This window comes from Rhincodon typus, chromosome 39, assembly GCF_021869965.1.
Source record: "Rhincodon typus isolate 14 chromosome 39, sRhiTyp1.1, whole genome shotgun sequence".
Taxonomy (NCBI): domain Eukaryota; kingdom Metazoa; phylum Chordata; class Chondrichthyes; order Orectolobiformes; family Rhincodontidae; genus Rhincodon; species Rhincodon typus.
In genome coordinates, this window is record NC_063370.1 from 24696 (window position 1) to 52029 (window position 27334).

General features: G+C 42.4%; 1 protein-coding gene across 1 annotated transcript in view; it reads left to right on the plus strand.

Annotated features, from left to right (window-relative positions):
• Positions 1 to 225: 225 nt before the first annotated feature.
• The window catches only part of LOC109919697 (latent-transforming growth factor beta-binding protein 2-like), a 63017-nt gene continuing 35908 nt past the window's right edge, over positions 226 to 27334 (plus strand). The window contains exons 1-3 of the mRNA XM_048618189.1: positions 226 to 253; positions 545 to 717; positions 24159 to 24383. Coding sequence (XP_048474146.1) covers positions 249 to 253; positions 545 to 717; positions 24159 to 24383 — 403 coding nt within the window. The 5' untranslated portion in view covers positions 226 to 248. The remainder of the gene's footprint in view (positions 254 to 544; positions 718 to 24158; positions 24384 to 27334) is intronic.

Sequence of the window (27334 nt, forward strand, 5' to 3'; positions counted from 1 at the left end):
TCATTCTGGCAGGAAAAGACTCTGTCTGTATTGTGGGGAGAGCAAAGTCGAGCCAGGAACTGTCTGAATATTACGTCTGAAAATTGAATGTAAACAGAGTAAGTGGTTGTGCAGATTGAGAGTTTCCTGTCTCCAGGCAACCTGAACTAACTAGCTTTGGGGCTTGTAAGAGGTAACTGTCTCTTTTGGCAATATTTAATGTGTACGTACTGGAATGGATGTGGAGATACATAGGCTGGGCAATACCAATGAAGTGAATCGTTTGTTTTGGCCATATGTCTAGACAATGATTGGACTAACAGGAGGAATGATTGGGCCTTCAACCAATAAATTTTCCCTGTGTCTATTTGACCTCTGCCTGCTCCCCTTCTTCTTGCCAACTCTTTATACTCATCCTTCTCTCACCTCTCTTGTCCTTTTCTCCCCTTTTCCTTTTTTCCCAATTATCCCCTCCTTCCATTCCCTCTCTTTGCTTCAGCAGTTTCCCATGTTGTCTGTAGTATCGGTGATTCCTGTGGTTAAATTCCGTTCCTTTCCTTTACAGTGTGAAGCAGGCACAGTCGGTGTTACTGAGGAAACTGACACTCTCCAGCCAGCGTTCTGTCAAAATTGCCAAGAGACTGCCAACGCCATCTGATGCCACAGCCAATACAAAAAGCCAGGGCTCAAAGGCATATGAGGAGAGCCAACCTAGAGTTAAACAAGCAAGTATCAAAGGTAAAAGTGAGGAGGAAGTGGGTATAACTGTGGGTGTAGAGATGAGAGTGGGCTCTGAATGATACCATCAGATTGGGTACCACACCAGATGAGACAAGGGAGAACGCAACCACTTCATTGTGGAGCCTCCAATTCCAATCCAGAGAATGAGCTGCCTGACAGGGCCCAGTGTGAGCTAAGCTGAGCAATCCTAACCCAATTACTAGTGACCATGGACTCTCATCATTACTAACAATAATAACCCTTCAATATTACCTTTCAAAGCCTCGCGGCCACCCAGTCCAGAAGGACGAGCAGACACACGGAAATGCCAGCCACTGCAAGTTCCCCTCCAAGCCACTCAGCTAACTTGGAAGTATATCGCTATTCCTTCACTGTTGCTGGGTCAAAGTCCTTCTCTAATAAGAAGGCACCTCACCCTTATGTTCTTCAGGGCAGTTAGGGGTGGTCAATAAACACTGGCATAGCCCAGATGAAATGAGCCAAAGTACAAATCCATGCTGTCCCTGTACTAGGAGCATTTGATGGGGACAGCGTAGAGGAAACTTTACTCTGTATCTAACCCCGTGCTGTCCCTGTCCTGGGAGTGTTTGATGTGGACAGTGTACTCGGGGCTTGACCATAGGAGCAGCAATAGGTGACTGGGCCTTTTGATTCCATTCTGTAGTCAATAAGGTGACTGCTTATCTGATTCTGATGACAACATTCATTTGTCTAGAAGAAAGCAAGTACTGCAGATGCTGGAAGTCAGAGTCAGTACAATGTAGAGCTGGAGGAACACAGCAGGTCAGGCAGCATCAGAGGAGCGGGAAAGTCGACATATCAGGTCGGGATCTTCATCAGGAACTGATGAAGGGCCCTGACTCTCCCGCTCCTCTGCTGCCTGATCTGCTGTGTTCCTCCAGCTCCACACTGTACTGACTCCATAGTCCCTGCATCTGATATCTGTCCAATTCAACCTGGTATAAGTTTATAGATCCAGCCTTCACTGCCTTCCGTAAAAGTGAATTCCACATAGTTGGTACAAAAAAAGGTGTTGGGTGTTTTGAAAAGCATTAAGATAGACAAGTCCCCGGGACCTGATGGGATCTACCCCAGAATACTGAGGGAGTGAGGGAGGAAATTGCTGGGGCCTTACACAAAACCTTTGTATCCTCTCTTTAGTTACAGGAGAGGTCCCAAAGTTCTGGAGAACAGCCAATTTTGATCCTTTGTTTGAGAAGGGCAACAGGGATAATCTGGGAAATTACAGGCTGGTGAGCCTTAGGTGGTAGGAAAATTATCGGAGAAGATTCTTAGGACAGGATTTACTCACATTTGGAAATATATGGACTTATTAGTGATAGTCAGCGTGGCTTTGTGCAGGGAAGGTCATGTGTCATAAATATCAGTTTTTTTTGAAGGAAGCGATGAAGACGTTTGATGAGGGTAGGGCAGTGGATGTTGTCTACATGGACTTACTAAAACATTTGACAAGGTCCCTCATGGTAGGCTGGTCCAGAAGATTAAATCACGTGGGATCTGTGGTAAGCTAGTAAGTTGGATACAAAACTGGCTTGGTCATGCAAGAGGGGAATAACAGTGTAAGGGCGGTTTTCTCACCGGCGATCTGTGCCCAGTGGTTTGCCTTTGGTATCAGTGCTGGGACCCCTATTGTTTGTAATGATTTGGAGGAGAATGCACGCGGTCTTACTAGTAAACTTGTGGACAACACACAGAGTTGGGGAGTTGAGGATGGTGACGAGATTTGCCAGAGGGTACAGCAGGATATAGATAGGTTGAAAACTTGGTTGGAGAAATGGCGGATGGAATTTAATCTAGACAAATGTAAAGTGATGCATTTTGGAAGATCTCATGCTGGAGGGAAGTATGCAGTAAATGACAGAACCTTTAGTAGCATAAACATACAGAGAGATTTAGGTGTACAGGTTCATAGCTCCTTGAAAGTGGCATCGCAAGTAAATAAGATGGTCAAGAAGGTGTATAGCTTGCTTGCCTTCATCGGTTGGGGCATTAAGTATAAAAAGTGGCAAGTCATGTTGCAGATGTATAGAACTTTAGTTTGGTCGCGTTTGGAATATTGTGTACAGTTCTGGTTGCTACACTACTGAAAGGATGTGGAGGCTTTGGAGAGGGTACAGAAACGGTTTACCAGGATGTTGCCTGATTTGAAAGTGAAGAGAGATTGGACAAACTCGTTTTATTTTCACTTAAAGGTTAGCAGCTGAGGAGTGGGCTGATAGAAATTCACAAAATTTTGAGAGGCATGGATAGAATGGTAGTGGAGGTGGAAACAATAGCAACGTTTAAGAGACATCATGACATACACGAATAAGCAGGGAATAGAGGGATACGAACCACCTAGACCAAAAGGCATCGTGTATCAACACAGTGATAGTAAGAACTGCCGATGCTGGAGTCAGAGGTAACACAGTGTGGAGCTGGAGGAACACAGCAGGCCACGCAGCATCAGAGGAACAGGAAAGCTGATGTTTCAGGTCGGAACCCTTTTTCAGAAATGTCTGAAGAAGGGTCCCGACCCGAAACGTCAGCTTTCCCTCTCCCAGACCTATTCCTGTGCTGTACTGTTCTTTGTTCTTTCACTGACCCTCAGAAAGACTGTCTCCTCTCCCTATCTTAATTCATAAACTGTGTCTCTGTGTTCTAGTCTCCCTTCCAAGACAAAATATTCTCCTCATAAACATAAATGTTTCCTTAAGATCACCCCTCATTAATTTAAACTCTCATGGTAACAGACCTGACCTCCACATATGATAAAGCCCTGCATTCCGAAATGAATCAAAGGAACCTTCTCTGAATTATCCCTTTCAAATAAAAGGGCCTGAGAGTCAGTGCTGTTGTGAACACAATTGTTATTGTGTGTGAGTGTTTACAGGAGTGTGTATGTGATTGAGAGGAAAACAAGAAGGTCACTGGAGCAGACAGACAGAATGTGCACCAAAACACAGTGGAGGAGAGCCCCTGGCTCAATTACACAACCCTCCTCCCTCACTGAGCAGGAGGAGAACACTCCAGGAGTTCCCTGAGACCCTGATAACTATGTGGGGTGAGGGAGGGGGTCTTCCTGCTCTCCGTCACAGGAAAGATCACTGCAAGAATCCTGCTCAATCACCACCTCCAAGTGACCGAGTAACTCCTTCCAGAATCAGAGTGTGTATTCTGTCTGTCAAGGGGCACACTGACATGGTCTTCACAGCAAAAGTCTGCAAGAAAAGTGCAGTAGCCTCTATCCAGGACCTTCTCTGACTTCTCAAAGGCCCTGGACTCCAGAGAGATTATGGAGCATTGTTCTCAAATCTGGCTGGCTGCAGAAATTCATCACCACCTCCTGCCTACTACAAAGGGGTTGCAACCTATAATCCTCATAGAATATCCAACACAGACCAATGCGAGTGCAAACTGCAGTCAATCTACTGTGTCATCACAGCAATGCACCTATCTAAGTAAAAGGGAAGGATGTGTGCGTAAGGATAGGTTTGGCTGTGTGAGTGTGAGGGTTTGGTTGTGAGGGAGTATGTGAGTGAATGAGTGAAAGTCGGTTATAAGTGGCTGTGTCTGACAGTTCTGAACATTTGAGCACATCGGGCGTGTGAGTATGCATTGGTCTATGTGAAAGGTTTAGTGGGTGTGTTTGAGTTTGGGCGCGAGAGTGAGCGTGTGTGCATGGGAACAAGTTTGTGTGTGCAATCTAAATTGATACGGAGTGGGTAAGTTGTCATGGGAGTTGATGTTGGGCGGTCGAATTCAGCGAGATTCTTAAGGTTAAAATGGCTTCATATTGTCAGGATTCAAGGCAGCTCTAATTGCTGTTTCTAGCCTTGCCAGCTGATATACAATGCAGCTTTGCAGATGTTGGCCAATTGCCATTGTTCCTAATTGCAGCCTTCCACTCAATCTGGAGGCAGGCGATGACTGACTGTGATCCTCTAATGCCCATTCACCAACATCTTTACCCTCGGGTTCACCCTCCTCTTAGCTGCCCTTCCTATACCCTCCACTCCCCTCTTGCCCCTTTTGCCATGTCCTCTCCCTCCCCTCTGCTTCCTTTTTCACACCCATCAGCCCCCACCCATCCCTAATCCCTCTCCCCTCTGCCTCCTCCCAGAATCCCTCTGTCCCTTTCCCTACACCCCTCTGCCACTTACCTCGCTCTTCACAATACTTTGCACTCCTCCACTTCCTTCCACTCACTCTGACATCCCCTCCATTTCACCCTTGCCCCAGCCACGCCCCCCAACCAAAACTGTCCTCTGCACCCCCCTACACTCTCCTCAATCCTGTCTTCTCCTCAGACCCCACCAGTCTCCCTGGCCCCTTTTAATTCCCCTCAGATTCCCCCTTCACTCTCCTAAACACCCCTCCACACTCTCCCCATCTCTCCCACTCTCCTCATCTCCCCCTCCGTTCTCCACGTCTCCTCCTTGTCCCCCCCCCGCAATCCATTCTCCTCAGCTCCCCTCTGTTCTATCCACCCGTCTCTTCCCTTTTATGTTCCGGTCACCTCCATCCCTCCATCTATACTGTCCCTATCAAACAATTGCAGGACAGGGACAGCACAGGGTTAGATCTTCCACTCCCTTCACCCATCTCTTCTCTGCTCTCCAAAACATCATCTCAAATTGCCTTCAAACTCTGCCCCAATCCCTATGCACTCTCTCCCATCTTTCTGTACCTTCACAACCTCTTCACCAAGTATTCAGTTCCTCCAAACACAACACCCTCTCTAACCCTGTGCTGTCCCTGTCCTGGAAGCGTTTGATGGGAACAGTATAGAGGGAGCTTTACTCTGTATCTAAACCCCTGCTGACCTGTCCTGATGTGTAATGTTCTTCTGAAGTGTGGGACTGTTTCTGTGTGCCCCTGAGTGAGTGTGTGTGCTTTGTGCATGCTGTGGTTTGGAAAGGCCGGATTGTTGATGGAGCTCCAAGTGAATGGGTATCTGCACTGGGTTGGTGTTTTATTTACCATTTACTGTACCCACTCATAGCCATTGTTCTTGCTGTGTATGTAATGGAGGCAAAGGTGGAAGTGAAGATGTTGGAACTTCCATTCTACACTGTTGGAAGGAGTCTCACTGCCTTGGGTTCAGGGTCGAGCACGTGGAATGATGTGGCCTGTGGCTGTAGTACTTGGTTGCAAGTCAACAAAAAAAAATCACCAGGATTTATTTCATTTCAGGAAGGAGGAATACTGATTAAAATGTCCAGAGACCTGGGACTGTACCAAGACGTGTGTTCTTTACATTAGAATGATGATTATTTGCTGAGTTTTACTTTTCTAAAAATCTCAGCATCATGTGGGGGAAGGAACTTTCTTCCTCATGTTGACAACTGGCAATGATCCTCATGCTAACCCTTCAGTGTTACAACAAAACCAGTTAAATTCTCAGTTTCATAGGTTTTACTGACGGGTGGTGTGTTCTGGAATTTTCTCTCGTGCTCCTTCTAAATCTGTACACTCACCCGAAACCGCCCTCCCCCCCTCCTCTTTCTACCCACTCACTGGGATAACCAACTCATTCTTGACTAATGTCCCAAAGGTCTCATTTCACTCGGTCTCCCATCCACCTACAATATTTCCTTGCTGCCTTAGGATGATCATATCTCTGCAAATGTGGCACAATCCCACACATGGTTCTTCAATTGAAGTAGAACAACACAGGTTGAAGCTAGTTACTAAGATCCATCCCCTTGAACAAGGTCATTTCAGCTTATGAAGTTAGGAATATTTGTAGGATTTGTAGATGTAGACACTGAATGAAAAGTACAAGTGTAGTGTTTAACAATATCTGATGTTATCCAGCTTGTAATCCCTTTTACCTTCTGTATGCTGTACTGTCAGTAGTGGGGAAAATTCTAGAATTTATTACAAAAGACATGATAACAGAACATTTTGAAAGCATTCACAAGATTGGACAAAGCCAGCATGGGTTAATGAAAGGCAAATCATGCTTAACAAACCTACTGGAATTCTTTCAGGATGTAGAATAGATAAGGGAGAGCCAGTGAATGTGGTGTGTTTGGATTTTCAGAAAGCTTTTGGTAAGGTGCCTCCTAAGAGGTTAATGGGCAAAGGTAAATCACAGAAAATAAGGGGGAAATATATTGTCATGGGCCAAGGTATGGTTGACAGACAGGAAACAAAGTGTGGGAATAAATGGGTCTTTTTCTGAGTAGAAGGCAGTGACTGGTGAAGTTTCACAGTGACCAGAGCTTGGGCCCCAACTCTGATATTTATAAATGACCTGGATGAGGGAACCAAATGCAACATTTCCAAGTTTACTGAAGACACAAAACTGGACGGGATTATGAGGAGAATGCAAAGAGGCTTCAAGATGATTTAGATAAATTGAGTGAGGGGGCAAACACATGGCAGTGCAGTCACAATGTGGCCAGACGTGAAGTCATACACTTTGGTGTGAAAGTCAAGGAAGAGTATTATTCAAATGGTGATATATTGGCAAATGTGGATGTGCAAAGGGATCTGGGTGTTCTTGTACTCCTTTAATGGAAGTGAACAGGCAGCTGCAGCAAGAAATTGGGAAGGCAAATGGTAAGTTGGCCTTCATTACAAAAAGAATTGAGTTCACAAGTCAGGATGTCTTACAGCACTTATACAGGACCTTGGTGAGACAACACCTGAAATATTGTGTACAGTTTTGGTGTCTCTACCTAAGGAAGAATATACTTGGCAAAGAGGGAATGCAGTGGAGGCTCACCTGGCTGATAGCGGGGATGGCAGGATTGTCCTACAGTGACAGATTGCTTTGACTGGGCCTGTGTTCAATAGAGTTTGGAAGAATGATACAGGACCTAACTGAAATGTATAAAATTTTAACAGGGCTGGACAGACTGGTTGCAGGGAGGATGTTTCCCCTGGCTAGAAAGTCTAGATCTGGGGACAGAGTTTCAGCAAACAGGGGAGGCCATTCAGGTCTGAGATTTCTCCACCAAAAGGGCAGAGAGCCTGTGGAATTCTCTACGATAGAAGGCTGTGGTGGCCAAGTCACTAATATATTCAAGAAAGAGATGCATGTTTAGATTATAAAGCTTTCAAGGACTATGGAGATAAAGTGGGAATATGACACTGAGATAGAGGGCCAGTTGTGATCATATTGAATGGCAGAGGAGGCTCGAAGGGCCAAATGGCCTACTCCTGCTCCTATCTTCTATGTATTTCAGGACTCAGCTGGTTGGGAATTTGGTGTATTTTGATTTGGCTGATCCCAGTTGTGATGGTCAATCCTGATCATTGCAAAATCAGTGCAGTGGAAGGTGATATTGACACAGTCCTGACCAATGACTCGATCGATTTCCCTTTCCTTCTTATCAGCAATATCCTCGAGTTAACAAAGAAAACTGGTCAATCTGCAAATCCTGCATCTTCAGCAGTGATTCTGTTTGAACTGAATGGAATTTGTCAGATTGTTATAAACAGGGTATTCTGAGATAGAAACCCACCTTCACCAATGGTGAGAAATGGATCTGGCTATTGGCCACGCTGATAATTCCATTCCATTGACTTCAGCAGAACTGACTGTGAGATGGGGAGTATAACAGGGGGCCTGTCACTGCTGGTGTAAAGGGATAGGCTCAACTCTTTATTCATGAAGTAATTGAATGATGCCAGGTTGTGACAACAGTTGAAACTTTTCACTGTATCTTACTGTTTTGCTCATTGTAGAGTACAAGTGACAAGAAGTCACTGTTCATCGTTAAATACAGTCTCATTCTAGCAGCAGAATAATATGTCATGTGTTGATTAAAAGACAGAGACATTGCTGAAATTTATCATCTTGCACTCATCAGGCCAAACACAAGGGTGCCAACTTTCAAACAATTGCAGCAATTTACAATATTATTGAAAAAAGGCTGTTGATTGGTTGGCAGATCAACTCTGGCCATTTAATAAGCAACAGGAAATAGTCGTCTCTTAATCTTCTGGGTAATTCAAAAAGGCACAAGGCTCGAACATATTCCTTTTGTTTGCACAGAATGGGTCCTTGATTTTATGTCTAATAAGTGTAACTGAGACATAGTACATGGTTCAATCAGTTATCTTAAATGAGTTGTTAGTGTAGTTATTAGCGCACACAGAGTCGTATGGCGAATGCTGCCTATTTGTAGAATCACATCTAATAGTTGATGTTCTGTGTAACATTACCATTCTCATTAAAACACTCAGCCTGTGAGCAACACCAGGGGAGACCTGCTAGTGCTGGAATAGTTCAGCATTGTTTGGATAAAGTAAATATAACCTCCAAATATTACTTCATAACACGTATTGAACCATATCTCAACTGTATTTATAAAAGACATCTTATCTCTCACTGATTCAAGCCATTCCTCTCCCCTCATCTCCCTCTACTGTCCTCATTCTCCTCCTCTGCCCTTCTCTTTCCCTCTCTCACTACTCATCTCCTATCTCCTATCTCCTATCTCCTTTCTCCCCTGCCCCCTCCTCTCTCTTCCCTGCCCATTCCACTGTGTCTAGAATTCTGTGCTGTACATTTTGGCCAGGAACCAGAAAGCTAGACTGTGTTTCACCTCACCAAACAGGATTTACTTTCACAATAAACCTGATTTTAATTTTCAAGCACTTGCCTCCTGTCATTTGGTAACTGTGTTGAGTTGTGATGCCGTGCAGTGAATCAGGGATAGACCTTTACTGGGTTAACTCCGAGACTGTTACCCCTCATAAAGTGCATGTTTGGATTCTTTCCCAGTGTATACTCAATATGCTGCATTCAATTAAACTCCCATACAAAGGATCACAAACCCTGTGGAGATTTTAAGATATTCTTTGCGTTAGCTTGAGCTTCAGTTTCCTCCTTGGACTGCTCGGGGTTCTGAACCTTTAGGGACCCCAATGGATTCCGAGCTGCTCCTGATGCTTTGTTGTTGCACTGTGTTCATGTCACCAGTGTTTAATCAAATTGCTGAGGTTGGGAAGATCAAGGTTCTCTTCACACCTACGGTTTGTAAGCTGAAGTGTGAGGCTGGACATTGTGAGAATCGCTGTAGAAAGGGCAATATCACAACGGTTTACAGTGACAGTAGCCCTTCTGACACAGCCAAGACTGGATTCCGACTGTGTGAGTAACTAACAGGAGGGGAGAAAGAAAGAGTTTTATGAAGCTTTCTTGAGCTCTTGATATAATTTACTCCATGTGCCTGGGCAGATGGGACTTAGGGTTTGATTTATTTTACAGATGAGAGAAAAAAAGTTTCCATTTTAACTTGTGGGGAAGAGTGTTTTCTTTTGTGTTTCATTCCAGATCCTGTCCCTGTCTCTCCCCCACTCCTAGTTTTTCTAAGTTGAGCTGTAATTTAAAACTTTATAGAGATTTTTCAAAGAGCCTTTTTACAATAGGCAGGGGGAAGTCTACTCTTTGTGGTGCGAAAGATCAGAAAACCCTAGGGTAATGGATTTTAGCAAGCATTTTACAGATCTGTCGAGATATTCAGTAATTAGTTTCTGTAAACAATGGATGTGATTTACTCTGACGCTCTGTATTTAAACAAACTCTCTGGGCTTACGGCCAAGATTCTGCATGTCTTAGTTATGATGTCAGTGTTGAACAGCAGTGTGTATCAGGGGCTTTGGGACTCTGCTTTGACCAAGTGACTTGTTTGGGGTCGCATTGACATGTCTTTGCTCTTTTTGGTTAAAGAAATGTGTTGCTTTTAGGGTGGAGAGAAAGGAAAGGAAGTGTGATTAACGTAATGCACTTTCCACCCAATTCACTATGAAGAAACCAGTTTAACCCTTGTTCTGCATCTTGTGTCGAGTCTCCATGTTGATCAGTACTTCCCATCTCGATAGTGTACAGACATGTCTGATGTCAGGTCATGGTACTGGTGTTTCATATCAGGGTAAGACTACAACATACGAGGCTTGTGCATGTGGCGAATTGCATGTGGTGTATTCAGTTTTACCCTGGTGGACACCTTGGGCTGTGATGCCTTTTTAAGAGGCGTGCACATAGTTTTCACTTTTCAAAAACAAAATAATTATTAAGATGACGGATTGAGCAGAATCTAGCCTCTCCCCTCGAGAATGTTTCTGACGCACACTTGGCCAATTGTTCAGCAAACTGGAGCAATTAGCCCGCAGGGAGAGAGAATGTTTACAGAATGAGAGTGGCCAAGAGCTGGCTGTGCCTGAAGCTTGTGTTTTGCAGCATGTTGGCAAGTCAGTGTGTATAAGTGACTTTCACTCCCTGTAACCTATGTCTGACATGAACCAACTATAAATCCTAATGCTGACTGTAAACATGGATTTGTTTCACTTCCTACGATGAAAAGCGAGTTGATGGAATGTGATTTGTTTAAATGTATGACACTGATTACACCTCCCTCAGTGGTAAGTAGGGTTATTACAGTGTCACAAGTTTACATAGCACTTCCAGCATATTTGTGGACATAGAAAAGTTATAACCAAACAAAAACAGGATTCCACCTATGACCTAAAAATGAAATTGAATGATGTCAGGACTTTCTGATTTGAAATATAACCCCCAAACCCAACACTGCCCTATAACCTAAACTTGAGCCCTGCCCAATTGCCCCCAGGCTTGAACACCATTCAATTGCCCCAAACCTGAACCCTGTCCAAATCACTTGGATGTCAAAGTGTAACCTCCAGCCTCCATCAATAGAGTCATAGCTGAATCACTGGTGTTTCTTACATTTGTCAATCAAATTTTCTCGTGCCTACAATGAAAAATGTTATCCATAAACAGAAAGAATTCTAGAGATTTTCTCCTGTCTCTTGGGGAGGGGGAGATGGTTTCAATGTGACACATGTTCACAGACCCAGGGTTCAGCACCCTGCCACTGAGTTGTTAAGAGGAGAGCAGTTGCTGAATTACTTTAACATTGAAGTGCCTCAGTGCTGAGGGAATAGGAGTGAAGGTGATACTCACGCACAGTCTGGATTAAGTTGTCCAACTCTCTTGCCACACTTTATTCAGGAACTCATTCAGAAATGGAAGTGAGCTACGTCTCCTCTAAGCTTACAATAACATATTACCAGATTTAAGCCATTGGCTGGATGTCAAATACTCCCCAAGTTCACATTCATTCTCTAAAATCTGTCAGTTGAACTTAAACTGAGGAAATGAAGTCAAAAAGTAGATAGGATAATCTCAGAGGAAGTACATCGGGTTATAAAGGACAAAACACAAAGGAGAAAATAGGATGGGGGAGAGGTGAATGACACTGTGTTAGACCCTACCTCTACCTTATTCATGTGTTATAGGAATTGTCCATTCCAATAAACCTGTCTCATAAAGATTCTTCCACAATCATTGCTAATAGTCTATTTCAGAAAGGACAGACATTACCAGACTGAAGCTCACTCACAACTGGAGCCTTTTTTAACCATTTATTTGAGAGCTTGGAGGCTGAATCTTCCCAAAATCACTGACATTTAGGTACTGATTTACCCGCATTGTGCACAATATAAAACCAGTGATCCCTATAGTGACAATATTGCAGTCCTGAGTCTCAAAAACTGCAAGCACTTAAAACCTCTTTATCTTGTATAAATAAACAGTGTGTAATTGACTAAATAAATCAGAAAGCCAGAGCTGTAAATCAAACAGGCTCTTCTCTGGAAATCTGTTGGATGTCTGGGACCTCAACCAAGCCACATTAGGCATGTTATTGATTTCTAGTTTGTACTACAGCTAGTTCAGGGCCTTGTGGATATTATGTGGTTGGTGGGAAGGGTCTGTTTGACGGACTTCTTCACACACTGCTGTATCTGTATTTAGACATTTAATTAATTAAGATTGCTTCCCCATGTTCTTTTGGAGATCCTTGTAGATATAAGCACATTGCATTCCCTTTTCAGTCGATCTGTTCTTTCCTGACATGAACGTAATGTCCAGTTCCTTTCCTTTATCTGCAAAGCAACATTTCCCCAACGCTATCTAGTTTCCTCTGCCCATTGAGAGCAGAGTGAGAATTCTTCTTCAGTTACCCAGAAGCCCTGAAGCTGATCAATTTCCACTTCCCAGCCTGGCCATCAAACCTACAGAGCATGATCCAAAACATTGGTATGTCGCACGTAGCCAGAGCCAAGTGACAAAATTCAACCTACACAAGCAATGCATGTTTCGCCTGCCCCACAGTCCTTTCTATCTCTAGATGTGGTGGTGAGACAGCATGGAGGACATATTCCACTCCACCACCCCCGTTCCCCAAGTGTGAGAAGGACAATCTTCAGTGTGGGAGAGATGTCTGCTGGATCTTCCCAAACTGAGGTTACACTTATCTCCGCCGTTGACCCGAGTGGTGACTTAGCAAGAACAGAGCCTTGGATGTTCTTGTTCTGAGGGTCAGGACCACAGTGAATAGTTCACTGCCTCCCGGAAAGCTTGCAGCAATCTTTTTAAAAGAAAAAACAAGTACAGTTTTAGCATCTTGCTTGCTTAAGACTCAGAGTTTGGAAATAGCTTAGAGATTTATCAGAATCATGGTTATCCAGAGGGACTGGCATCTAAGACAAGTTTTTAAATTGTAGATATCAAAATGGAGGATTTGTGGTTGGGAAGGGTAGTGATTGAAAGATTCCCTACCTTTTAACCTGTCGCATAAAGACCTGGATTCAGTTTCCTGTAATAAATGAGAATAAATGAGAATTTTCCTAAGTTACAGCGCTCCACATTCTAATGGCACCGGGCGCTTGGCAAAACAACTCCTGAACCTTGTCACTCAAACTGCACGCATTTAAAAACATGCAGGTAATAGTTTGTGAGTGTTTTGCCCTCACAGATCGCAGTTCCCACCCTTGCTGATCATCAAGGAATTCTCTCTCTCTCTCACTCTCTACAGCACAGAAAGAGATCATTGTTGTGAGATCAGTGTATTGCCATTCTGTCTGTATTTGCTGTTTAATTTCCCAGTTCTTTTATGTTCCTCCCTGTCAAACACTTAACCACCTCACTTGATCTTTCTGAATTCTCTGTGATGAAAGAAAAACAGAAATTGCTGGGAAAGCTCAGCAGGTCTGGCAGCATCTGTGAAGAGAAATCAGAGTTAGTGTTTCAGGTCTGGTGATCCTTCCTCAAAACTGGCACTCTGTGTTTTGTTTCTGATTTACTGCATCTGCAGTTCTTTTGGTTCTCTGTGATGAACTGCACTCTATCGTTGGCATGAAGCTCGAGCATACTGTGCTCCTGGAGCAGCAATCAACGCAAATCATCTTTCACAGTCAAAAACACAGAAACAGTCCTAATTCTGGAACCTTCTGTTGAATGATCCCTTAACCTTCACTTTTTCCAAGCCTCACTTCAGAATTATACCTTCCATTCCCTAGAGAATGATTTGGCTTTTAGCTTAGACTTGAGATATTTTTCATTTGTTCACTGTGCACCAGGATTAAAATCTTGAAGGACACAGTATCAAAATAACAAACAGAAACTGAAAATGCTGGAAAGAAACTCAGCAAGTTTGGTCCAAAAATTTCTGTTGTTACCACAGACTTCGATGTCTGCAGCATTCTACTTTTCAGAATGATACATTGCGAAATTTCGAAACTTTACACTATCCCCATCAAACACTCCCAGGACAGTTACAGCATGTTGGTAGGTACAGAGTAAAGTTCCCTCTACTCTTTTAAACTAAAAGTACAGCTGTCTTAACACTGTCCCCATCAAACACTGCCAGGACAGGGACAGCATGTTGTTAGGTACAGAGTCTTTGAATATTCATTCAGGGAATGTGGGTGTCACTGCCTTGGCCAATTTTTATTGCCCATCTATAATTACCCTTGAAAAGGTAGCGGTGAGTTTTCTTCTTGAACCACTGCAGTCCATTTTGAGTGAGAACACCCACAGTACTGTATGGAAGTGAGTTCCAGTACTTTGTCAATGAATGCATGGCGATATGTCTCTAAGTCAGGATGGTAAGTGACTCAGATGGGGAACTTGCAGGTGGAGGTGTTCTCATGTATCTGTTGCCTTGTCCTTCTAGGTGGTTGTGTCCATGAGTTTAGAAATGCTGTCTAAGGATCTTTGAGTTCCTGCAACTTTTCTAGAATTTAAAAGGTTAATCTGAACAAAGTCTTCAAGATATCAACAGGAAAAGAGAGGGTGGTTAAAGATAAGTTATGCCATTGGGTGGGAGATTCCAGAACTAGGGGCATTGTCTGAGAATTAGGGCCAGACTGTTCAGGAGAGGTGTTAGAAAGCACTTTGACACACACACAGAGGATGGGAGAGCTTTGGAATTCTCTTGCACAAACAGCAGTGGATGCTGCATCAATTGATAATTTTAATTTTGAGATTGCTTAACAAAAATTAATCAAAGATATTAAGGGATATGTGCAGGTATATGGAGTTAGGCCACAGATCAGTCACAATCTCGTAGAATGGTGGAACACGGCTGAATGGCCAACTCCTGTCCTTAACTTGCTGCTACTTTGTGTAGGAATGTTGATTGTAGTGGATGTGGTGCCAATCAAACAGGCTGCTTTGTCCTGGATGGCATTGAGCTTCCTGAATGTTGTTGAACTTGTATTCTAGGGAAGTGGGGAGTATTCCATCATACTTCTGATTTGTCCCTTGTAGATGGTGCCCAAAGTTTGGGGAGTCAGGAGGTGACATACTCACTGCAGGATTCCTATTCTCTGACTTGTTCTTGTGGCCACTGTGTTTGTCTTGCATTTTTGTGTACAGGACATATCTAGGCAATTTTAGACATTGCTGGGTTGATACTGGATCAGCTTGGTTAGGGGAGCAACATGTTCTGGAACACAAGTCTTCAGTGCCATTACCAGAATGTTGGAAGTTCCCATAGTCTTTTCAGTATCCAGTGCCTCCAACTGTTTCTTGATGTCACATGGAGTGAATCGAATTGGCTGAAGACTGGTATCTGTAATGTTGGGAACCACTGGAGGAGGCCAAGGTGGATCATCCACTTGACACATCTGGCTGAAGATTCCTGTGAATGCAGCAGCCTTATCTTTTGCACTCTCCTGCTGGTCTCTTCCATCATTGAGGATGGGGATATTTGTGGCACGTCCTCCTCCAGTGAGTTGTTTCATAGTCCATCACCATTCACGACTGGATATGGCAGGACTTCAGAACTTAGATCTAATCCATTGCTTGTGGGATCACTTAGCTCTGTCTATCACTTGTTGCTTTCGCTGTTTGGCATGCAAGTAGACCTGTTTGGTAGCTTCACTAGGCTGACACCTCACCTTCAGCCTGAAGGTTGCAGATTGTATGGGAGTACAGTTCTGCTGTTGTTGATGGCCCACAGCGCCTCATAAATGCCCAGTTTTGAGTTGCTAGATAGCGCGGTGATAGTGCCACACAACATGATGGAGGCTAATCTCAATGTGAAGGAGGGACCTTGTCTCCCCAAGGACTGTACGGTGCTTACTCTTGCAACTGTCCATGACAGTATTAGCAGATTAGTAAGGAGGAGGTCAAGAATGTTTTTCCCTCTTGCTGGTTCCCTCACCACCTGCCGCAGACCCCGTCTAGCAGCTATGTCCTTTAGGACCCAACCAGCTCAGTCAGTAGTGCTGCTGCTGAGCCACTCTTCGTGGTGGACATTGAAATCCCTCAGCCAATGTACATTTCATGCCCTTGTCACCGTCAGTCCTACCTCCAAGTGTTGCTCAACCATGGATGACTTCTGATTCATCAGCTGAGGGAGAACAGAACATGGTAATCAGCATGTGGTTTCCTTGCCCATGTTTGACCTGATGCCATAAACCTTACGGTGTCTGGAGTCAATGTTGAGGACTTCCAGGGCGGCTCCCTCCCGACTGTATCCCACTGTGCCACTACCTCTGCTGAGTTTGTCCTGCTGGTGGGACAGATGGTGGTGTCTGGGACATTGTGGTTAAGGTATGATTCTGTCAGTATGACTGTGTCAGGCTGTTGCTTGACCAGGCTGTGAGACAGCTCTCCCAATGTTGACACTAGCCCCTAGATGTTAGTGTAGAGGACTGTGCAGGGTCAACGGGGCTGGGTTTGTTGTGGATTCTGATGCCTTAGTCAGTGCCAGATGGTCCAATCAGTTTCATTTCTAATTAAAGGCTTCGCAGCAATTGTTACAATTGAGTGGTTTGCTCAGCATTTCAGAGGGCAGTTAAGAGACAACCTTTTGTGAGTCTAAAGTCCTGTGTCATCCGGACATAAAGGATCTTACTGAATAAAATTGTCTCTAATCACAGTCATCATTTGGTTTGTAATGTGTGCAAATGCAGATTGCACCATCTGCTGTGGGAAGTCACTAAGAGTTTTCTGGGGTGAAAGAAGTAACTTTAGGGGTTTTACAGAAGGTGAGCAAGGAAAAGTTGTTGGAATTGGCAGACAAGCTGGAGATGGGGTAGCTTTTGTCTGTGAGAAAAGTGGTAATTACAGCAATCGCTCGACATTTAAATTTGGTGGAAATGCCATCAGAATCTTTGGAAATGACTAGAATTCAATTGCAGATGAAGCAGCTTAAACAGGAAAGGGAACTGGTACAGTTTGACTTATAGGTAAAAGCAGAAGAAAGAGAAAAGGAAAGAACTGCACTGGCAGATGAACAAGAAAAGGAGAGGAAGGCCCGAGAAGAAGAAAGGGAAAAAGAGAAGAAAGGGAGAAAGAAAGAGTTTGATCTTGAAAAGTTGGCAATTATACAGGAAAGTTGACTTAAAATGATGGAGATGAAGGTAGAAGGTAGGCTTAGTGAGGAGGATAGTGATGATGAGCAAACCCATTGTAGCCAAAGGCCTGGTAGGGATATATGCAAATATGTCCAAACATTACCAAAAGTCAATGAAAAAGATGTAGAAGCCTTTTTCCTTTCCTTTGAGAAATTGGCTAAACAGATGAACTGGCCACAGACTGTGGTTAATGTTAATTCAGACCAAGTTAGCAGGCAGGGCCAGTGAGGTGTTAGCAGCACTATCAGAGGAGGTGTCAGGGGAATATGTAGACATAAAACAGGCTATTTTGAGTGCCTACGAATTGGTACCAGGAGCATATAGGTAACAGTTCAGAAATGTAAGAAAGGATCCAGGTCAGACATATGTCAAATTTGAAAGAATGAAACAGAGCAACTTTGATAGATAGATGAGAGCGTTAAACATAGAAATGACATACGAGGCTATGAGAGATATTATTCTGCTGGAGGAGTTTGAAAACTCATTTCCAGAAGTGATGAGAACTCATGTTGAGGAACAGATAGTTAAAACAGTGCGAAGAGCTGTATGAATACGCATTGGTGCATAAATCAAAATCTAGCTTCCAACAGCAATCTCATTCCGTGAGGCATAGAAATTGCGAAAGAGGGAGATCCTTCAGTGTAAAACAAAAAGTAGATCACACTGGGAACACTTTACCACATGTGAGCCCAAGAGGGTGGAAAAGAGGTAAAAGACTTCAGGTGTTTTCACTGCAATAAAGTGAGACACACAAAGTCACAGTGCTGGTGGTTTAGGAAAGGCACTGGGAAAAAAGGAGTTGGTAGAAGAGGCTAAACTAGTGGGATTATTTAAGGTAGTGAAGGAAATCCCAAGTGAAGTTGAGGAGCTGCAGGAGAGTGCACAGCCTGGTCTCCGGCTGGATAGTAAGATAGTACCTGATCTTTTCAAAGACTTCACCTGTGGAGGTAAGATTTACTCAGGAAGAATGGGGGAGTAGGTAAAGAAGTTAAAATATTGAGAAATTCTGGAGCTAGTCTGTCTCTAATAGTAAGAGTTGAAAATATTTGCATTCTTTCTGAAATATTGCCCAAGAGAATAGTGAGCTGTGGAATAAATGGAGAGAGGAATAGTGTTCCTCTGTGTAAGATAAGACTAGAAAGTCCAATCAAGGCTGGGAAGTAATAGTGGGAGTGATGGAAAAGTTGGCTATTTCAGGAATATAGTTTATTCTTGGAAATGATATAGCTGGATCACAGGTGGAAGTGATGCCCATTTTAGTGGAAAAGCTAAAAGAAAACCAGGGAACTGAGGACTTAAAAGGAAAATGCCCTGGAATTTTTCCAGACTTTGTGGTGACAAGATCCCACAGCCATAAGTTAAAACAAGAAGGGAAAACAAAAGAGAAAGACTAAGGAGTTTCAGTCCAGTTTGCTGACACCCTGTTTGATGAGATGGTAAAGGATAAACTTAAGTAGGTAGAGGATCAGGTAGAGGTGTTTAGTTTAGATTAATGGAGTTACAACAAAAAGATGAGACAATAAAGGATTTATATCATAAAGCCTACTCCATAAAGGAATCAGAATGTATCCCAGAATTCTATTACCTTAAGGATAAAGTTTTAAGGTGGAAATGGAGACCTTGGCGGGTTAGTGCAGATGAGAAATGGGCGGACATTCACCAGACTCTGTTTGCCGGTAGAATACAGACAGGAAGTATTGTGGTGCAGGGAAGTGGGGTGGGGGTAGCACACAAATTACCTGCAGGAGGCCATCGAGGAGTGAGGGAGACTTAGGCTAAGAATCAGGAGCATTTCCATTGGCCTGGATTACATAAAGATATGGTTGAATTTTTCCATATCTGCCATAAGTGTCAGATGGTAAGAAAGCCACAGGCAGTAATAAATCCAGCGCCTTTACCAATTTCCGCATTTGAAGAACCTTTCACACAGGTTTTGATTAATTGATTGTGTAGGTTCCCTCCCTAAAACCAAAAGCGGGAGCCAGTATTTGCTAACCATAACGGATGTGTCCATCAGACTTCTGGAGGCAATTCCATTACAGAATGTCAAGGCAAAAAAGGTTGTGGAGGACTAGCTTGCTTTTTTTTTTAAAACCTGTTATGGCCTACCCAGGGAGATTCAGTCACACTAAGGTTCCAATTTCACTGCCAAATCATTTAATGATGTCATGTATAATTTAGGCATCACATACTTTAAATCAAGTGCATACCACCCTGAATCTCAGGGAGCATTTGAAAGGTGGCATCAGACCCTAAAGACATTGAGGGCTTATTGCCAGGATTACCCAAATGATTAAGATAAAGGTATCTCATTCATATTGTTTGCTATTAGAGATGCTCCGTATGAATCAACTCAGTTTACTCCATTCAAATTGATATTCGGACACAAAGTAAGAGGGCCTATTAAAATTAATTAAGGAAATGTTGATAGGTCAGAAGTCAGAGATTTCGCAGTCAGATTATGTATCTGAGGTGAGAGAAAGTTTAAACAGAGTAGGTGAATTAGCTAGACAACGTTTGAAGGTGGGACATCACCTTATGAACTAAGAAACAGATAAAAAATCTAAAATTTCATATGTTTGCCCATGGAGCTAAAGTATGGGTGCTGTTACCAGTGGTATGAGATCCCTTCAAATCAAGGTTTAGTGGTCCCTATCTGATTGAGAAGAAGTTAAGTCAGGTGAATTATCTGCCAGATAGAAAAAAAGATTATTGAGTATGTCATGTGAACATGCTAAAGCATTACTGTGACAGAGAAAGGGAACCGGAAAAACAAGTATTAGTTATTGCCATTCAGAGTGAGGAATCAAATCCAGATAATTTGGATTTTGATGTGCTTCAGAATAAATTGAATAATGAGGAAGTCCTTGAGGAATGGGATAGGGTAGTGAGCTATCTGTCCCTGGAACAGAGAACAGAATTGAAAGACTTGTTATAGTGCTATGAGGACCTATGTGGAATTAGAATGGGGAGGACTAATGCCATAGTACATGAGGTTGATGTAGGGAATGTGTTCTGATAAAACAACACCCCTACAGGCTTAATCCTCTGAAAGCGGCACAGGTTCAGAGGGAAGTATAAGTGATGCTCCAAGAAGACATCATAGAGATGAGTCAAAGTGAGTGGAGTTCGCCGATTGTGTTAGTTCCCAAACCTAATGGTACTCAACGATTCTGCTAAGATTTTTGGAAGGTCAACACTGTGACCAAATCTGACTCGTATCCAATTCCACGGCTGGAGGCTTGTGTTGAAAAAGTAGGACAAGCCACTTATATCACAAAGTTGGACTTATTTCGCAGTTTCTGACAATTACCTTTGTCAGAGAGAGCAAAAGAAGTTTCTGCTTTTGTAACCCCAAATGGGGTATATCAATTTAATCCCTTTGGAATAAAAAAAACGCACAAGCCACTTTTCAAAGGCTTATGAACAAAGTTATTGTAGGGTTGACTAATTGGGCCGTCTGGTGATGTCTTAGTGATCTTTAGTCATTTGTGGAAAGATCACATGGAATATTTGGCAGGGCTCTCTGGCAAAAACAGAGCTCGCGAAGGTGGAAGTGACATTCTCCGGGCAGAACATCAGATACGGCTGGATAACACTTAGGAACGTGAAGGCAAAGGCCATCGGGGAATTTCCAAGACCATCCTCTAACAAGGAAGTGCTATGATTTTTAGGATTGAGTGGATTCTACAGTAAATTTGTACCAAACTTTAGTAGAGTAGTGGCACCATTGATGGATTTGTTAAAAAAGAACACAAAATTTCGGTGGACAGAACATTGCCAGGAGGCATTTGAGAATTTAAAAGCAGTGTTAACCACCGCACCCATTCTAGCCACATCAAATTTTTTGAAAACCTTCAAAGTCACCAATAATGCTAGCAATGTAGGGGTTGGAACTGTGTTGTTACAGGGTTATGATTGTGGAATTGAAAGGCCAATCACTTATTTTTCAGAAAAAAGTTCATTATCCACCGGAAAAAATATTCAACCATTGAAAAAGAATTAGAGTTTGGTAATGGCCTTACAACATTTTAATGTTTAAGTTGCAAACAATGCATCAAAGATGATTGTGTATACCAATCAAAATCCTTTGACATTCTGGAAAGGTTTAAGGGCAAGAATCCCATATTATTTCATTGGAGTTTCATATTACAAGCATTTAATTTAGAGATTGTACATGTTGTGGGTTGTGAAAATATTAACACGGATGCTTTATTGCGAGTTTAAAAGAAAAATGCGCAAGTGTTCAACATTATATATTTGGAATTAGTATAAAATGTGTAACTCTAGATTAATGAGCTATCGATCTAATTATGTGAAGCCGTCTTTTCATAATGATGGTTCATATTTTTATTAAGAGGGGAAGTGTTGTGAAGTTGGGAAGAGTACTTGTGGATTGGTAGGCAGGAAATTAGAATTTGGTGTTTGTAAAATGCTAGTGTGGACCCTTTAAAAGATGGTGTGCTTTTTTTGTGCTTGGAGATGTCTGTGAGCAGCAGCTTGAAAGCCTGCAAGTACATAGAGAGTGTCCGAAGTGAAACATTTGTATTGAAAGGCTGTACAGTTAGCAAGCCAAATAGCAGTTTACCAAGACAACAGGCTTTTGAATTTAGCCAATGAATTTGAACCAGGCACTTAGTTACCAAAAACCTATTAAATTTAAGTCTGATGGTTTTGACAACATAGAACCAATCCTATCGTAAGAAATATTGATATGTCATCAAGTGTATAAAAAGTACGGAGCAGTTGGACAAAGCTTAAGAGCTAGCTGCCATCTGCTAGAGCTAACAGCCCTCAGCTCTCACTGGCTCTCACAGTCTCCTCTATGTCTTAGAGAAAGCACCATCTAAATCAAAGTTACCTATGGTCCAACTAGTTAATATACCTGACAGAACCTTCTACGGAGAAGGCGCAGAACATTCTGGAAGACGTGTAACCTGGCTGCAATTTCAAGAGAATAAATTCTATTTTTTACTATTTTTGTTTTATATACATGGAAGTTGTATTTATTGGAACAGTGTACCATTAGAATCTTTTTTTTATTCGGGAATAGTTAGTAGTTAGAAGGAATTTATTTGGCTTGTTAATTGTTTAGTTAATTTGTTCACTGTTGGAGTTAGATAAATAAATTGTTATTTGTTGATTTTTAAAGTAAATGTCAGGGATTTATTTTATTTAACCACTAGAAGTTGCTGAAAAGCAGATTACACCACTTTTCACACTCCTTTTACAGATTATGAGGCAAGGTGCTCCTGTTTGGGTGTTCCGGTTTTAGTTCTTAGAGAGAGGTCAACCTCCACTTTATAACAATGTTAAAGCTTCCTCTACACTGACCCATCAAATACTCCCAGGAAAGTGACGACACTGGGTTAGATACAGAGTAAAGCTCCCTCACACTGTCCAATTAAATATTCCCAGGACAGGGACAGTACAAGGAAGTTGAGTTTGAGATTCAGTGGGCTCCAATGTCTTTTGTAATCCACTTCCATTGTAATCTTGGGCAATATTGTTACCTTCTGTGTCAAACTGTCTCAGCTACACCCTTGGAATGGCACACTGTGCTGGTTCTACATTCTACTTTTTATCATATCTGCCACCTAGGGGTAGTTTGGGCTGTGGGGTCTCAATCTTTAGGTGGAGGATTCCAACTTCCTGAACTGGATGTGAGAGGATTTAGTTTCAGTGGAGATGAAAATTGTTTTGCGTGTGATTGACTGAATTATTAGCATTTTATTGTTCCCCTGTTTTCTATCAGCCCCCACTTGCCACATATTAAATATATATCTGTCTATGTCGATTATAGAACTCATAATCAGTATGACTGTTCTCGCTCATAATCTCCACAGCATCTGTTAAATATCAGCAAACCTGCCGCGTCTTCCTCCTTCAAACTGTAGGAATTGCACTCTTCCTCTGCCCATGTTCAGCATCAATCTGCACACCGGCTCGGTTCCTACATACACTGATCTCACCGGGGGAAACTTACTTCTAAACCCATTCATTCATAAATGTGTTTTTGGTCAGAGTCTTTCCTGAGTATTTGAATTTGTCAAAATATTGTCTGTTTCCTTTTTTTGTTGCTTATGCCCGAGAGCTTTCATATGAAGCTGAAAAAGTGTTTAGGTCAAACTGCACAGGGGTGAGAGTCCCATTTGGAATATCAAGTCATTGCAAAGGCTTTTTCTCAGCTAGGGTTGCATTCCCTGGAATTTAGAAGGTTAAGGGGTGATTTGATCAACCATTTTCAACATATTATGGGGAACAAATCGGATGGATTTGGAGAAAGTGCTTCTGCAGTTTGGGAATCTGGGACTAGGAGAACAATCTTAAAAATTAGGAATCAGACTTTTCAGGAGTCAAGTTAGGACACACATGCATATGCAAAGGTTGGCAGAGATTTAGAACTCTCTTTCAAAGTATATTCTGTGTCAATTATTAATTTTAAATTTTGAGACCAGTGTTAAGGAGCATGGGGAACCGCTATGCGTATGGTGTTAGGTCACAGACCAGCCATGATCTCATTGACTGGTGGAACATGCTTGAGGGGCTGAATGGCCTCCTCCTGTTCCTGTGCGTACCTTCCTGAGACGGTTAGCTGCTTGAGTGAAGTATTTCAGCTCCATTAGTTTCTGTATCCCATGAAGAGAGTCAGCGATTTCCAGGGAAGAGGAGAATTTAAGTTTGTGTGATTCAGACTTTCCTGATGATAACATATTTCTAATAATGTGACATGGTTTCTTTGCCAGTCCTCTGTTTGCTTCAGTGTCAGAATGGTGGAGTGTGCGTACGAAAAGACCGTTGCCACTGTCCCCCAGGGTTCACTGGGAAATTCTGTCAGATCTCCACCCAGTCAGCCAGCAGCAGTAAGGTTCCCGACAGTTTCCCAACAGGAGATCCGAATCGACAACGTAAACCAAGAGTGGAAACTGTATACACTCTCCCACTCTCCAACCAACAGCTTTCAAATCAAAGTAAGAAGGACTTCCTCACAACAGAAATTGTTGTTTAAGTTTCGCTAAGATGGAGCATTGATTCTTCAATGTTACTTTATGTTATATAGAAAATTGATAAGTCAGGCTAAAAATAATTTTTGTGATGTTATGATGCAAATGGTGAATATTTTTGTACTAATGTTTGAATCCCTGCTGTTTTTGTTTTATTTTGTTTTAACTGAGGCATTTGCCTCTTGGATCTTACCCGCCTCGTGCAGCTTTCAGACCTGACCAGGGGAAACTGGGCATTGCCAGGCTCTCTGACCGGTGCATCAATTGAACCAATCGGGGTTTGACTTCCTTTCGGTAGAAATAGTTCAGGATCCCCCTGTGATTCCACCACCTACATTTTCACATTGTCTTCCCAAATTTACCATGTACACTTTTCATAGAATCCCTACAGTGTTAGAAGCAGACCATTCGGCCCTTTCAAGTTCACACCAACCCTCTGAAGAGCATCACACCCAGACCCACCCCATCTCCCTAACCCTGCATTTCCCATAGCTAATCTTCCTAGCCTGCACATCCCTGGACACTACGGGCAATTTAGCATGGCCAATCCACCCTAACTTGCACATTTTTGGACTGTAGAAGGAAACCAGAGCGCCCAGAGGAAACTCTCACAGATACAAGGAGAATGTACTGACTCCACACAGCCGGTCGCCCAAGGGTGGAATCGAACCCGGGTCCCTGATGCCGTGTGGGTAGCTGTGCTAACCACTGAGCCACCATGCAACCCCATTTTGACAGCTTCAGAACTGTCTTCTGTGGTGTGTTCAGCAAATCACATCTCTCTCATTTAAAACTTTGCTGATTGTTCATTAGGATTGGCCTAGTCTGCAAGAATTGGAGATTAATCTCCAGATCGCTTCTGCAAGCAAATCTTAAAAAGTAAACACAATTTATCTATGTTTCTCGTTCAAAAACAAAAGCTATCCAAACTGAGACTGAGAATTTTGTGAGCAGGATATTGGCGACTGAGATGAAATGTCTAACAAGTGTCAGGGGCATTTCTCATTAAACCTTTGAACTGAGCAACGCTGATCCTCTATTTCCCTGAAAATGGTCCAGATTGTAGATGTGTGTACTTATGGCATTTCTGCTTTATTTGGCATTTCCTAACAGTTATAAGGAAACCAGTGAAGGGCCATAATCTATAATAACACAATGGAAACATTTTAGCTGCATGAGCAAGAGATTTACAAAACGTCAAGTCAAATTGACAAATATAACTAAATTCTTTGTCCAAGTTATGAGCAAAGAACATTGTCAAAAGATTAATTTCAATTTGATTTATTTGGACGTTAAGTGACATTTGGTCAAATGCCACACAAGAGTTATAAAGATCAAGGCCATTTGAAGGATTGACTGGCTCAGTCCAGTTGAAGCCTAAGGAGAGGAGTGGTTCAATGCTGTGACAGGCAGCAGGCCGGGGATCAGTGGGAGTTTCTGTTGTTCTTCATAATCTGATGGTCACCGACAGATAAATATCGAGGCTAGTTGAAATACAAGATGTGCACCAAATGCATAATAATCTGAAATAATACACTCCGTAGAGAAAGAGAATACAGAAACGTTAGCAAAATAGAGTATGTTATCATAAACCGAATCAGTCACAACCTTTAAGAGAAAATCAGTCACTGAAGAGAAACAAAATAAAACAATTAAATAAAAGTATGGACATAGGAGAGAAACTGGAACATAGACTCACTAACCTCCTGAATTCCTCAGCAAACATCTGCAATTCTTGGATTTTATAATGCTTGTTTATTTATAGATAGGGTTAGGCCCATTTCCCAGATTCCAGTCCTGGATCAAAATTAGCTGATCTCAATATCAGAAGTACTTTATAGTCCCTGCTTTAAGGAGGATAAATATCTGCCAAGGTTCTAGCTCCTGGACATAATCCATTGAGTCTTGGTGCAGGGATTATATGTGTAAGGATGTTCTGTAATATCTCTACAATTGAAAAGGCTGCCAACACTCACTCCCCGAGCATTCTCAATAAGGATGAACACTCATGAGGTAGCAAAAGGCTTTCTAGCAGACTTTACTTGGAACTTTATCCCAGCAGGAGTTAGGATTATCCCAGCAGGAGATGGGTTGGGGAAAGAGGGAGAATCTTTCAACTCTTCACCCTCCATGCAAAAGGAAATCAAAATAAACTGGTTGAACCTAAAGATGAAATCTGCTTGCAGCTTGGGTAATTGGCATCTGGGACAGTTCCGAGTTGGGATGAAGAGTCAAGTCTAGAATTTTCTGTGGTCAGTGGGAGTCTAAAATACATTTTGAAAGCACAATGTTTCTGCACTGAAGGGGTCGAAGTGTTCACTGCAATGGGCTGAATGTAAAATCTTACATTTCATTTGCCCCATAGGAGTTCAATTATTTTAAATTGGTCTAAACAAAAGGACATCTACAGTAGAAACTTTATTGATATAATTTGCAGTCATTATAGAAAATGGGACTCTGAGAAAGGGTCAGAACTGGCAATGTTAAATAGCCTGGTCACTGTGGAGAACAAACTGGGGAGTGATTGCTAGGCTGCTAATCAACCTCCTGAGGCCAAGCACAGGGTCACTTGCTTCCAGGCACAATAATACTTAACTAAAACCATTTAATAAACCTATTTATCATCATTTTAATGTTTGGCCAGTCAGAACATTAATCTTGTCCTGGAGTATTTAATTGTCACCTACACAAGCACACAATGGGAAACATTGTTTGAGTTCGCAGCTGATCTTACAGAGAAATGTAAGATTACTGTACAGATTTGAAACTGCTTTGTAAGTAGCCAGACACAGAAAGCTGTGAGAAACAGACTGAAATGCTTTAATGTGCCACCATAAAGAGCAGCAGGCACTTAAATAATTGGAGATTATATTTCTTTATGGCCTTGTCACTCCCTATTTCTCCAACCTCCTCCAGCG